The sequence below is a fragment of the Lynx rufus genome, unplaced genomic scaffold (genome assembly GCF_022079265.1).
Source record: "Lynx rufus isolate CCGP_SWC_20201006 ecotype Redwood Valley unplaced genomic scaffold, mLynRuf1.p SCAF_6, whole genome shotgun sequence".
Classification (NCBI taxonomy): domain Eukaryota; kingdom Metazoa; phylum Chordata; class Mammalia; order Carnivora; family Felidae; genus Lynx; species Lynx rufus.
Window position 1 is genome coordinate 145,228,028 of NW_025814878.1, and position 12,856 is coordinate 145,240,883.

Sequence of the window (12,856 nt, forward strand, 5' to 3'; positions counted from 1 at the left end):
ACCTCCATGCTTTTGGAGGTTTTCCAGACTTTTTCCTGTGGTTGAGTTCAAGCTTCATAGCATTGTGGTCTGAAAGTATGCATGGTATAATTTCAATTCTTGTAAACTTATGAAGGGCTGTTTTGTGACCCAGTATATGATCTATCTTGGAGAATGTTCCATGTGCACTCGAGAAGAAAGTATATTCTGTTGCTTTGGGATGCAGCGTTCTAAATATATCTGTCAAGTCCATCTGATCCAATGTCTCATTCAGGGCCCTTGTTTCTTTACTGACCATGTGTCTAGATGATCTATCCATTTCTGTAAGTGGGGTGTTAAAGTCCCCTGCAATTACCACATTCTTATCAATAAGGTTGCTTATGTTTATGAGTAATTGTTTTATATATTTGGCGGCTCCGGTATTCGGCGCATAGACATTTATAATTGTTAGCTCTTCCTGATGGATAGACCCTGTAACTATTATATAATGTCCCTCTTCATCTCTTGTTACAGCCTTTAATTTAAAGTCTAGTTTGTCTGATATAAGTATGGCCACTCCAGCTTTCTTTTGGCTTCCAGTAGCATGATAAATAGTTCTCCATCCCCTCACTCTCAATCTAAAGGTGTCCTCAGGTCTAAAATGAGTCTCTTGTAGACAGCAAATAGATGGGTCTTGTTTTTTTATCCATTCTGATACCCTATGTCTTTTGGTTGGCGCATTTAATCCATTTACATTCAGTGTTATTATAGAAAGATACGGGTTTAGAGTCATTGTGATGTCTGTATGCTTTATGCTTGTGGTGATGTCTCTGGTACTTTGTCTCACAGGGTCCCCCTTAGGATCTCTTGTAGGGCTGGTTTAGTGGTGACAAATCCCTTCAGTTTTTGTTTGTTTGGGAAGACCTTTATCTCTCCTTCTATTCTAAATGACAGACTTTCTGGATAAAGGCTTCTCGGCTGCATATTTTTTCTGTCTAGCACACTGAAAATCTCGTGCCAATTCTTTCTGGCCTGCCAAGTTTCAAAAGAGAGATCAGTCACGAGTCTTATAGGTCTCCCTTTATATGTGAGGGCATGTTTACCCCTTGCTGCTTTCAGAATTTTCTCTTCATCCTTGTATTTTGCCAGTTTCACTATGATATGTCGTGTAGAAGATCGATTCAAGTTACGTCTGAAGGGAGTTCTCTGTGCCTCTTGGATTTCAATGCCTTTTTCCTTCCCCAGTTCAGGGAAGTTCTCAGCTATAATTTCTTCAAGTACCCCTTCAGCACCTTTCCCTCTCTCTTCCTCCTCTGGGATACCAATTATGCGTATATTATTTCTTTTTAGCGTATCACTTAGTTCTCTAATTTTCCCCTCATACTCCTGGATTTTTTTATCTTTCTTTCTCTCAGCTTCCTCTTTTTCCATAACTTTATCTTCTAGTTCACCTATTCTCTCTTCTGCCTCTTCTATCCGAGCTGTCGTCGTTTCCATTTTGTTTTGCATTTCGTTTAAAGCGCTTTTCAGCTCCTCGTGACTGTTCCTTAGTCCCTTGATCTCCGTAGCAAGAGATTCTCTGCTGTCCTCTATACTGTTTTCAAGCCCAGCGATTAATTTTATGACTATTATTCTAAATTCACTTTCTGTTATATTATTTAAATCCTTTTTGATCAGCTCATTGGCTGTTGTTATTTCCTGGAGATTCTTCTGAGGGGAATTCTTCCGCTTGGTCATTTTGGATAGTCCCTGGTGTGGTGAGGACCTGCAGGGCACTTCCCCTGTGCTGTGGTATATAACTGGAGTTGGTGGGTGGGGCCGCAGTCCGACCTGATGTCTTCCCCCAGCCCACCGCTGGGGCCACAGTCAGACTGGTGTGTGCCTTCTCTTCCCCTCTCCTAGGGGCGGGATTCACTGTGGGGTGGCGTGGCCCGTCTGGGCTACTTGCACACTGCCAGGCTTGTGATGCTGGGGATCTGGTGTATTAGCTCTGGTGGGTAGGCAAGGTGCACAGCGGCAGGGGGGGCAGGCTTAGCTCGCTTCTCCTTAGGTGATCCACTTCAGGAGGGGCCCTGTGGCAGCCGGAGGGAGTCAGATCCGCTGCAGGAGGTTTGGCTCCGCAGAAGCACAGAGTTGGGTGTTTGCGCGGAGTGAGCAATTTCCCTGGCAGGAAACGGTTCCCTTTGGGATTTTGGCTGGGGGATGGGCGGGGGAGATAGCGCTGGCCAGCGCCTTTGTTCCCAACCAAACTGAGCTCTGTCGTCTGGGGGCTCCGCAGCTCTCCCTCCCTTTGTCCTCCAGCCTTCCCGCTTTCCGAGCAGAGCTGTTAACTTATGACCTCCCAGACGCTAAGTCGCGCTTGCTGTCGGAACACAGTCCGTCGGGCCCCTCCGCTTTTGCAAGCTGGACTCGGGGACTCTGCTTGGCCGGTGAGCCGCCCCTCCGCCCCGGCTCCCTCCCGCCAGTCCGTGGAGCGCGCACCGCCTCGCCGCCCTTCCTACCCTCTTCCGTGGGCCTCTCGTCTGCGCTTGGCTCCGGCGACTCCGTTCTGCTCATCCTCTGGCGGTTTTCTGGGTTATTTAGGCAGGTGTAGGTGGAATCTAAGTGATCAGCAGGATGCGCGGTGAGCCCAGCGTCCTCCTACGCCGCCATCTTCCAGAAATCCACTCTACTTGTCATTTTCTTTTCTGAATGATAGCCTTTCTGGATAGAGTATTTTTGGCTGCACATTTCCCCCATTAGACACACTGAACATATCAGGCCACTCCATTCTGACCCACCAAGTTTCTGTGGACAGATCTTCAGCCAGCCTCATAGGTCTTCCCTTGTAAGTTAGGGACTTCTTTTTTCTTGCTGAATTTAAGACTTTTACTTTTTTTGTGATATTTTGCAAATTTAACTACATTATATTTTGGTGTTGGCCTGCTTTTGTTGATTTTGAGGAGAGTTGTCTGTGCCTCTTGGATTTTGATGTCTGTTTCCTTCCTCATATTAGAGAAGTTTTCAGGTATAATTTGCTCAAATAAACCATCTTCCCCTTTTTATGTCTCTTCATCTCGGGGACTCCTATAATGCAAATGTTATTATGATTTAAGGAGTCACTGAGTTCCCTAAGTCTACATTCATGATCCTATGCTTTTCCTCTTCTTTTCAGTTTCGCTGTTTTCCATTTTACCTTTTTTTACATTGATTCATTCCTCTGTTTCATCGCTTCTTGTGGTCATTACCTGCAGTCGGTTTTGCATCTTGCTTGTAGTATATATATATATATTTTTTGGGCCTGACTAGTTTTTAGTTCTTTTATCTCTCAAGCAAGAGACTCCATATATTCTTCTATACTTTTTCCTTATGATTGTTGTTTTAAAATCTGGTTCAGGCATATTACATCTATTTGGGTAGATCCCTGGCCATGATCTCTTCTTGTTCTTTGTTTAGGGGTGAATTCCTCCATCTTGTCATTTTGTGTGGATCACTTTTTGTGTGTGTGTGCCAAGAAAACCTGTTATATTTTCTGCTCCGGAGAGTAACGGTTATATTAAGAAGGGGCCCTTGCTGTCCAGGTGCCTCAGGACTTGCCTTAGAGTATGCACTCTGCTCTTGTGTTTTGGCTGCTCTTTCCCTCAGGTCAGTCCTCTGTCTGCAGAGTTTTCCTTGCCTGCAATGGGGAGCATTGGGACCTGGTCCAATGTGTGGCATTTTTGCTGTGTGTGTTTTGGTTTGCTTGTTAAAGTAAGACTATCCTATTTCCACCAAAGCTGAAGCTTTGCAGCCCCCTATGATCAGCAGACTTGGTACGAGCAAGGGGTTTTTGCTGGTATTCTAGGGGAGATGCTAACTCTGTTGGTCTTTAGGCTGACTTGCCCTAGTAAAGATACACATGCAGGGCACGGGATGAGGGGAGCGCAGCTTTGTGTGTTCCAGCCTCCACTGGGGGAGCTGTGTTGCTCACTGAAGTCTCTCAGTGTTGATGGGTGGAGGGAAAATGGTGTTGCCTGGCTCTCTCATTCTCTCCCCACCCAGGAGGTAGTTTGTGCTAACACTGTTCAGGAAACCCTCACAGAAGAGTGAACAATCTCTCTTCTTGTGTCCCCAGCTTTGGTCAAATTCCTGCCTTCACCTGTCTGTTTCCAAGCTGTCTGCTTACCAGGTGGCCCTGTACTCCTCTGTTTTACATCAGGCATTTGGCTGGGTTTCAAGACTCCAAATTTTAGAGAACCTGAGCAGCATAGACTGGCATTTGGGGAGGGTCTCGCCACACAGTGGCTTGTGCCTACATGTCCCAGAAAAGCAGTCATAGGATCATGCAGGGGCTTAGAGTGTATGGTAAAGTGCAGCAAACAAGCCAGAACCAAGGTTTGCTGTCCTCAGCAGGTGTCTCTGTTCTTATTCTATTGAATAGAACAACACATTGCTGCCTGCCAGCTCTTCTGTCCCCTGAAAGGCTATGCCACCTCTCCCAAATGCACTCGGAGAAGGAGGTCTTTGTCTTCCAGTATGACGCAGGGGATCCTCAAACCACACTGTACATTCCCGTGCCTCTGTTCTGCTTGCCACAGGAGCACTACTAAGCCCACCAGGTATGAAACTGGCGACTGTGCAGCCTTCTAAAACTGCAGACTTTGAACTCCACTGATTATGAAAACTTATGGTAGTCAGCCCCTCTTCTTTTCCCATTTAACAGTTTTGGGGAAGAGTTTTCCTTGTGCCATTCTCTGCATGCTACTTCTCTCTCTCTCCTCTCTCCTCTCTCTGTGATCAGGGCCTATTCCCCTTTGCCACACCCAATTCTTTTCTCCCCAGAATCACTTCTGCTCATGTCTTACCTTCCATGACATGGCTTATTTTCTAGCGCTAGTTCTGCAGCTTGTTCTCTCAGCATTCAGATTGATTTATTGGGTATTTGGAATGATTTATCTAGCTGTGTTTGAGGGACGAGTCAAGCATAGGATGCTCCTCCTGCTCTGCCATCTTAACTCCTCCTCCCATTTCCCTTTTTAAATGTGACTACCAGAAAACTTAAATACACATGTGGCTTGCATTTGCTTTTACATGATTATCTCTGTTGGATATTGTGCATATGGAACAATTTGCTTGCTTTTTTCTTTCATGACATTGACTTTTCAAAGAGTCCAGGCAGATTGTTGTATGGAACATCCTACATTCTGAATGATCACTTTTATTTTATTGTTTTACTTATATCATTTTATTATATTCATAGAAATATATCAATGAAGCCCTGGGATTAGTCCTCTACAAAGGACACATTTGTTCTATAAAGCATGATTTATTTTTCTTTCTTAAAGCTTTTGAGATGTAATGGAGAAAGGTTTCATATATATAACGGAATATTTCTCAGCCATCAAAACAAATGAAGTCTTGCCATTTGCAATGACATGAGCCATCTTGACTGCTCAGTGTGATAAATGTAGTTTTCATCTATCACCAAAAAAGTTTTTACAATATTTTTGACTATATTCCCTATGCTCTGCTTTTCAGTGCCATGACTTATTTATTTTATAACTGGAAGCTTGTATCTCTTAATCCTCTTCACCCATTTTGCCCATCTTCTTACCTCCCTGCCTTCTGTCAACTGTCAGTCTGTTCTGTATTTAGGAGCCTGTTTTTATTTTTTGTTTGTTTATTCATTTGTTTTGTTTTTCAGATTACACATATGGTATTTGTTTTTGGGTGCATGGTTTATTTCACTGATGACAATACCCGCTAGTTCCATCTATGTTGTGAATGAGAAGGTTTCATTTTTTAAATGGCTGAGTAATATTCCATTGTGTATATGTACCATACCTTCTTTTCCATTTATCTATTGCTGGACACTTGGATTGCTTTCATAATTTGGCTATTGTAAGTAAGGCTGCTATAAACATAGGAATGCATATATATTCTCAAATTAGTATTTTTGTTTTCTTTAGATAAATACCCAGAAGTAGATTTACAGGATCATCCATTATATCTATTTTTAACTTTTTGACGAGTTTATACTGTTTTCTATAGTAGCTGCACCAGTTTATATTTCCATCAGCAGAACATGAGGATTTACTTTTCTCCACATCCTTAGAAACACTTGTTATTTCTTATCTTGAGACTAGCTATTCTTACAGTTGTGAGGTGATATCTCATTGTGATTTTGATTTTGATTTCCATGATGATGAGTGATATTGGGCATCCTTTTACGTGTCTGTTGGCCATGAGTATCTTCTTTGGAAAAATGTCTACTCAGGTATTCTGCCTATTTTTTAAATGGATGTGTGTGTGTGTGTGTGTAGTTGTATAAGTTCTTTTAATATTTTGGTTATTAACTACTTATTGGATATATCATTTGCAAATATCTTCTACCATTAAGTAGGTTGTCTTTTTGTTTTCTTGATGGTTTCCTTCACTGGGAAAAAGCTGTCTAGTCACAATTGTTTATTTTTGTTGCTGTTGCCCTTGGCTGAGGAGGTAGATCTAGAAAAATACTGTTAAGGCTGATATCCGAGAGTTAACTGCCTATATTTTCTTTTAGCAGTTGTATGGTTTCAGGTCTTATATTAAGTAATTTAATCTATTTTGTCTTTCTTTTTGTATATGGTATGACAAATGACTCATTTCATTCTTTTCTACATAGCTATCCATTTTTCCCAGCACCATGTATTGAAGATTGTCTTTTCCCAATTGTATATTCTTGTCTCCTTTGTAGTAGATTAATTGGCCATATAATCATGGGTTTATTTCTAGGCTCTCTATCATATTCTATTTATCTATGTGTCTAGTTTTGTGCCAAGGACCATACTATTTTTATTACTGTAGCTTTGTGGTATAGTTTGAAACCTGGGATTATGATACCTCCAGGTTTGTTTTTCTTTCTCAAGATTATTTGACTATTCATGGTTTCTCATAGTTTCATATAAATTTAAAGATTCTTTGTTCTAGTTTTATGAGATTACATTGATAATATCATAGATATTACATTAAAAGTGTACATTACTTTAGATTATGGATGTTTGAACAATATTGATTCTTCCAATCCATGTGCATGGGATAACTGCCATTTGTTTGTGTTACTTTTAATTTATTTCACAAATGTATTACAGTTTTCAGAGTATATGTCTTTCAACTCCTTATTTAAATTTATTTCTAGAAATTTTTTCTTAGGATGTAATTGTAAATGGCATTGTTTTCTTAATCACTCTTTGTGCTAGAGCATTATTAATACATAGAAACAACAAATTGCTGTATATTAATTTTTTATCTTGAAATTTTCTGAATTCATTTATTATTTCTTATTTTTATTAAATAATGGCTATGATTTTTGCTTTATTTTGAAAAATTTTTATGTTTCATTTAGGTTGTTAGCATACATTGTAGTATTAGTTTCAGGTGTACAATACAGTGATTCAACACCCATATAAGATGCTATGCTCATTACAAGAAGTTCACTCCTTAATCTCTATTACCTATTTATTATTTCTAATAGTCTTTTTTAAATTGGGGATTTAGGGTTTTCTTTATTAAAACTTTAAATTCCAATATGGTTAACATACAGTGTTACATTAGTTTCAGATGTACAATATAATGATTCAACAATTCCATACATCAGCCAGTGCTCCTCATGGCAAGTACACTCCTTAATCCCTGACACTTATTTTACATATCTCCCCCTACCACATCAGCAGGTCACCATCAGTTTGTTCTTTATAGTTAAGGGCCTATTTCTTGGTTTCTCTCTCTCTTTATCTCTCCTTTTATTCTGCATCTTAGCCTTGCTGGATAGAATATCATTGGCTTTAGATTTTTCCCATTGAGCACTTTGAATATATCATGCCACTCCCTACTGGCTTGCAAAGTTTCTCCTAGAAAATGCTTTGATAGCCTAGAGGATTCCTTTGTATGTAACTATCTTCTTTTATATTGGTGCTTTTAAGTTTTTTCTTTATCACTATATTTTGCCACTTTAATTGTGATATGTCTTGGTATAGATCTACTGTTGTTGATTTTGTTGGGGTTTCTTTGTGCCTCCTGGATCTGGATGTCTGTTTCCTTCCTTAGATTAGGGAAGTTTTCAGCTATTATTTCTTTAAATAAATTTTCTGCTCCCTTTTCTCTCTTTTCTTCTTCAGGGACTCTTATGATATAAATATTATTACATTTGATGGAGTCACTTAGTTACCTATATCTATTCTTATTTTGTACAATTATTTTTCTCTATTTTGTTGAACTTTATTACTTTCCATTACTTTGTCTTCTATGTCATTAATTTGCTCCTCTGCTTCTTCCATCCTGCTGTTCATTTGGTCAAATGTGTTTCTCATTTTCATTTATTGAGCCCTGTATCTCTGCTGTTATTCTTTACCTTGTGTTTGTGACCTCACTCATGTCTTACACTCTTCTCAAGTCCAGTGTGTATCCTTATGATCATTACTCTAAATTCTCTATCAGGTATGTTACTTATATCTGTTTCATTTGACTGTCTGGTCATGGCCTTGTCCTGTCCTTTCATTTAGAACAAATTCCTCTGTATTCTCATTTTGTTAAGTCTCTGGGCTTGCTTTTCTGTGTTAGGAAAGTCAGCTATGAGTGCTGTTCTTGAGGGAATGGACTTAGGAAGATGAGGTCCTGTAGTGTCCTGCAGTGTTGTGTCCCTTGTTCCTCAGGGCCGGGCACTTCAGGGAGTCTTTAAAGTGTGCTTTGTCCACCCTCTGATCTGCTTGTGAAATGAAGCCTGTTGCCACTGTTGCTGGAACTGATGCCCTGTAAAACTCTCATGATGGGAGACATGGTGTCGACAGGGGTTTGGGCCAGTCTTCTGGGGGAGGGTGTTTGCCATGCTAGGAGTGAGGCAAATATGCCTGGGAAGGACAGTTCCACCAGAGCATGGGGGTTTGTTGGGATTTCTGTAAGCAAGTTAGGTAGGGACTGAAGGCACAATCCCACAATCCCACAGATGGCCCTGTGCTCATACTGAGGGACACGGGGAGGAAATGGTTCCTGTCAGTTTCCTTGTTCTTTGAGGTGTCTCTCTGTGAATGCTGCCTCTCTCGGGCATGCTGCAAAAGGAGCAAATAATCTCCCCACAGTGTGCCCCAGACTCTCTGCAAGTCTCTGTTTCCAAGATGTATGTCCTCAGGCTGTTTTCCCTGCCTTCTCTCCAAGAGTAGCCCCACTGCCTTTGGAGTCTCCCTGAACCCAACCTGTTGACTTTTACAACTACAGGGTTTAAGCTCCATGGGTTGCAAGACTTACACACCTGGCAATTTTAAAGTTATGCCCTGGGGCGCCTGGGTGGCGCAGTCGGTTAAGCGTCCGACTTCAGCCAGGTCACGATCTCGCGGTCCGTGAGTTCGAGCCCCGCGTCGGGCTCTGGGCTGATGGCTCAGAGCCTGGAGCCTGTTTCCGATTCTGTGTCTCCCTCTCTCTCTGCCCCTCCCCCGTTCATGCTCTGTCTCTCTCTGTCCCCCCAAAAAATAAATAAACGTTGAAAAAAAAATTTAAAGTTATGCCCTAAAAGGTAATCAAAAATTTAAAATAAAGGTGTAGAGTTTTCACCGTGGAAACCTGGGAACCAGAAGTTTTAAGGATGGGAGAGAAAACATCACTAATCCTTACAATGCATCTAGCCCCACCCAAATACTCCAGGTAGATGGAGTGGCTTACTTGACCTTGAAATCACAAAACAAGGGCATAGTAAATGTGAGGACTCTCACATGTAGAGGATTTCCTATCTCTGAAATGGTCAACTTACAGAGAAGGGAAATATTTTTTTTCTTCAACATATATATCCTCAGAGCTTGAATATATTTGCCAATAAAATAAAGTTTAAAAAATGTGGGAAAAACATGAATGCTAAATTTTTGTTTTTTGAAATAAGAGCATCAAGCCCCTTTGAAAAAATTACTATCTACTGTCACAATGATTCAATAAAAGAAGGAACATTATAAAACCAAAGAGCAAGAAGATAGTATGAAATAAAGAATAACACTTTGTAATGATTTCATTTAGGCAAAAATTTCATGTCATCCATTTCTTTTATCTAAGAACATTGAGAAAACATTACCCCCTCCTTTGACCCATCTATAGGTAGGAAATTAATTAAAACCTATAAAACATTAATTTTTGGTTTAGAGACTCGATGTCTCTCTATTCTCTGTAATAGTGGTTCTCAAACTTTAGCCTGATCACCTCTCATGTTTGTTAAAAAACATCAGTTGCTGGGGCCATCCTGTGTTTTGTTCAGTAGGTCTGAGGTGGGCCTAAGCATGTGTTTTCTGATAAATTGCTAAGTGATGTTGTTGATGCTGGTCCAAGGACCAACACTACCTTATAAGAAAAAGCCACAACTCCTTATCAGGCCATGAAGGGTAAAAGTTAAGTTTCTCTAACAGAGAAACCCCAAAATAAAGTGACTTCATTAATATAAGATAATTAGAAGATTTTTCTCTTGTAATAGTCTGGAAGCATTTCTCTACTGATGGGATGGTTCTGTTTCCATCTTATTGTTCCATTCTCTCTTAGGGTTTTTGGCAAAAATAGAAACCCTCCACATTCACAGTCCAGCCTGCAGGAACAGGAGGAAGGATGAGAGTAAATGGCTTCATATTTGAGAAGATAACCCAGGGGTTGCACACTTTGCTTTCCCAACATTGTGTTGGTGGAAGGCAGGCTCCGAAATGTGATATTTAGGATGGCGGCCCTGTGACCAATTAGAACTTAAGGAAGAAGGTGGAACAGGTATTGGTGGGCAGTTGGTCTACACCACAAAGACCCCACTGGTAGTGTCAGGTGGATGAAAGTGAATGTTATTTCCCATAAAAGTGGCAAGTCTGGGAAGAAAAAAAATCAGTGCCCAGTGTAATCCTACATTAAAATAAATTTCCATGAGAAATATTTTCTTAATATTTTGTACATATGTTTACTACTGTACTTAAACACTTTTCATAATTATATTCTTATTTATCTGTAGTTACAGATTAGTCTTGAAGGTTTTTCAAGTATATAAATTGAATTTTCTTTAAATGTCTGTATCTCTCACTTTCTACTTATTTACAAGGTATGTACCTTGGTACAAGGTAAACACCCAGTAAATGCTCTTTGCATAAATGCATAAATTCATCTTCTGTTGGTAAAAGTCAATATTATTTCTTTATCTCTCTTTCATGTAACTCATGAATTTGATGACCATTTTTCTACCCACAGTATTCTCTTTACTGCACTTTTTACATCTTTGTTTCTTAAAGTATAGATCAGAGGGTTAAGGGTGGGTGTGACGATTGTGTAAAAGAAAGTAAGGAATTTCCCCTCGTCTTGGGATGTGCTGTTCTGTGGCTTCATGTACATATAAATGATTGTTCCATAAAAAAGAGTTACTACTGTGAGGTGGGAACCACATGTATTAAGAACCTTACGCCACCTTGCCACTGACTTGATCTTCATGACAGCTTGAGTGATAACTGCATAGGAGATGAGAATTAGTGATAGAGGTACTAGAAGTAATATCACTCCAAGAGCAAAGACGATGGCCTCCATTACTTTTGAGTAGACACAAGCCATCTTGAGCAAGGCTGGCATCTCACAGAAAAAATTATCGACCTCCCTGTGCCCACATCTTGGCAACTTCAAAGTCAAGGAGCAAAGAATGAAGGCACTACCAAGACCACCTAACCAGGCCATGAGCACCATCTTCTGGCAAAGCTGAGGGTGCATTATTATTGTGTAGTAAAGAGGTTGACAAACAGCAGCATAGCGGTCATAGGCCATCACAGCCAAGAGAAGACATTCTGTCGCTCCCAAGTCAAGGGCAAAGAAGAATTGGAGCACACATCCTCCATAGGTAATAGACTTTGTTGGACCCCATAGATTAACCAACATCTGTGGGATGATGCTAGTTGCATAACAGAGATCCAGAAAAGACAAATTGGATAGGAAGAAATACATGGGAGTATGGAGCTGGCTGTCTAGGTTAGATACAAGAATGATGGTTGTGTTTCCTACCAGAGTCACAATATAGAAGAGGAAGACAATCCCAGAGATGATGTGTTCTAATTGGGGCCAATCAGAAAACCCCAGCAGGATGAAATCTGTTATTGAACTTCCATTGTTTGTGTCCATGGCTCTTTATGAAAGTCTAGGAGAGAATACCATGATAATAAAAAATAGTGTCTGCCTTAGGTAGAAATTAAATTCTCTCAAATTTTCCATGAGTATCCAAATTCACTTGTTGTGTGCTTTCTCCCATGAAGAACACTTCTTTTTTTTTTTATTAAATTTTTTTTTTCAACGTTTATTTATTTTTGGGACAGAGAGAGACAGAGCATGAACGGGGGAGGGGCAGAGAGAGAGGGAGACACAGAATGGGAAACAGGCTCCAGGCTCTGAGCCGTCAGCCCAGAGCCCGACGCGGGGCTCGAACTCACGGACCGCGAGATCGTGACCTGGCTGAAGTCGGACGCTTAACCGACTGCGCCACCCAGGCGCCCCAAGAACACTTCTTTTAACACCTCTGTGTCAGTGCTCAAAGACTCTCTCTGTAATCATAACCAGAGTGGTTCTGAAAATAATATGGTAGGGGTGCCTGGGTGGCTCACTTGGTTAGGTGTCTGACTTCAGGTCATGATCTCACAGCTTGAGAATTCAAGCCCTGCATCAGACTCTGTGATGACAAGTCAGAGCTTGGAGCCTGATTCAGATTCTGTGTCTACCTCTTTCTGCCCTTCTCCCACTCCTGTGCTATCTCTCTGTCTCTCTCTTTCTCAGAAATAAATGAACATTAAAAATAAAAAAATATATAAAAATAATATGGTAAACCCATTCACACCGAATTGCAAATCATTGGAAAGGCTTAATATGCCATTATACCTATGTTTCCATGTTTTCTGGGTAAGCAATAAATCCATAAATTTAATGATAT

The 12,856-nt window shown here is 40.6% G+C and overlaps 1 protein-coding gene across 2 annotated transcripts; it reads right to left on the minus strand.

Annotated features, from left to right (window-relative positions):
* Positions 1 to 1,405: 1,405 nt before the first annotated feature.
* On the minus strand, positions 1,406 to 12,057 carry LOC124529321 (olfactory receptor 2W1-like). Of its 2 annotated transcripts, XM_047103178.1 has the most exons (2): positions 11,144 to 12,057; positions 1,406 to 1,430 (listed from the first exon to the last, which is right to left on the minus strand). In XM_047103178.1, the coding sequence occupies exons 1-2, from the start codon at positions 12,055 to 12,057 to the stop codon at positions 1,406 to 1,408; spliced, it is 939 nt and encodes a 312-aa protein (XP_046959134.1). The 2 variants fall into 2 exon arrangements, with proteins under 2 accessions (XP_046959134.1, XP_046959133.1); XM_047103177.1 differs by lacking the exon at positions 1,406 to 1,430 and having other exon boundaries at positions 11,113 to 12,057.
* Positions 12,058 to 12,856: the final 799 nt, after the last annotated feature.

What these genes read in the sequence shown, in the direction of transcription:
- LOC124529321 (XM_047103177.1), bottom strand. Translation starts at nt 12,057, where the DNA reads ATGGACACAAACAATGGAAGTTCAATAACAGATTTCATCCTGCTGGGG.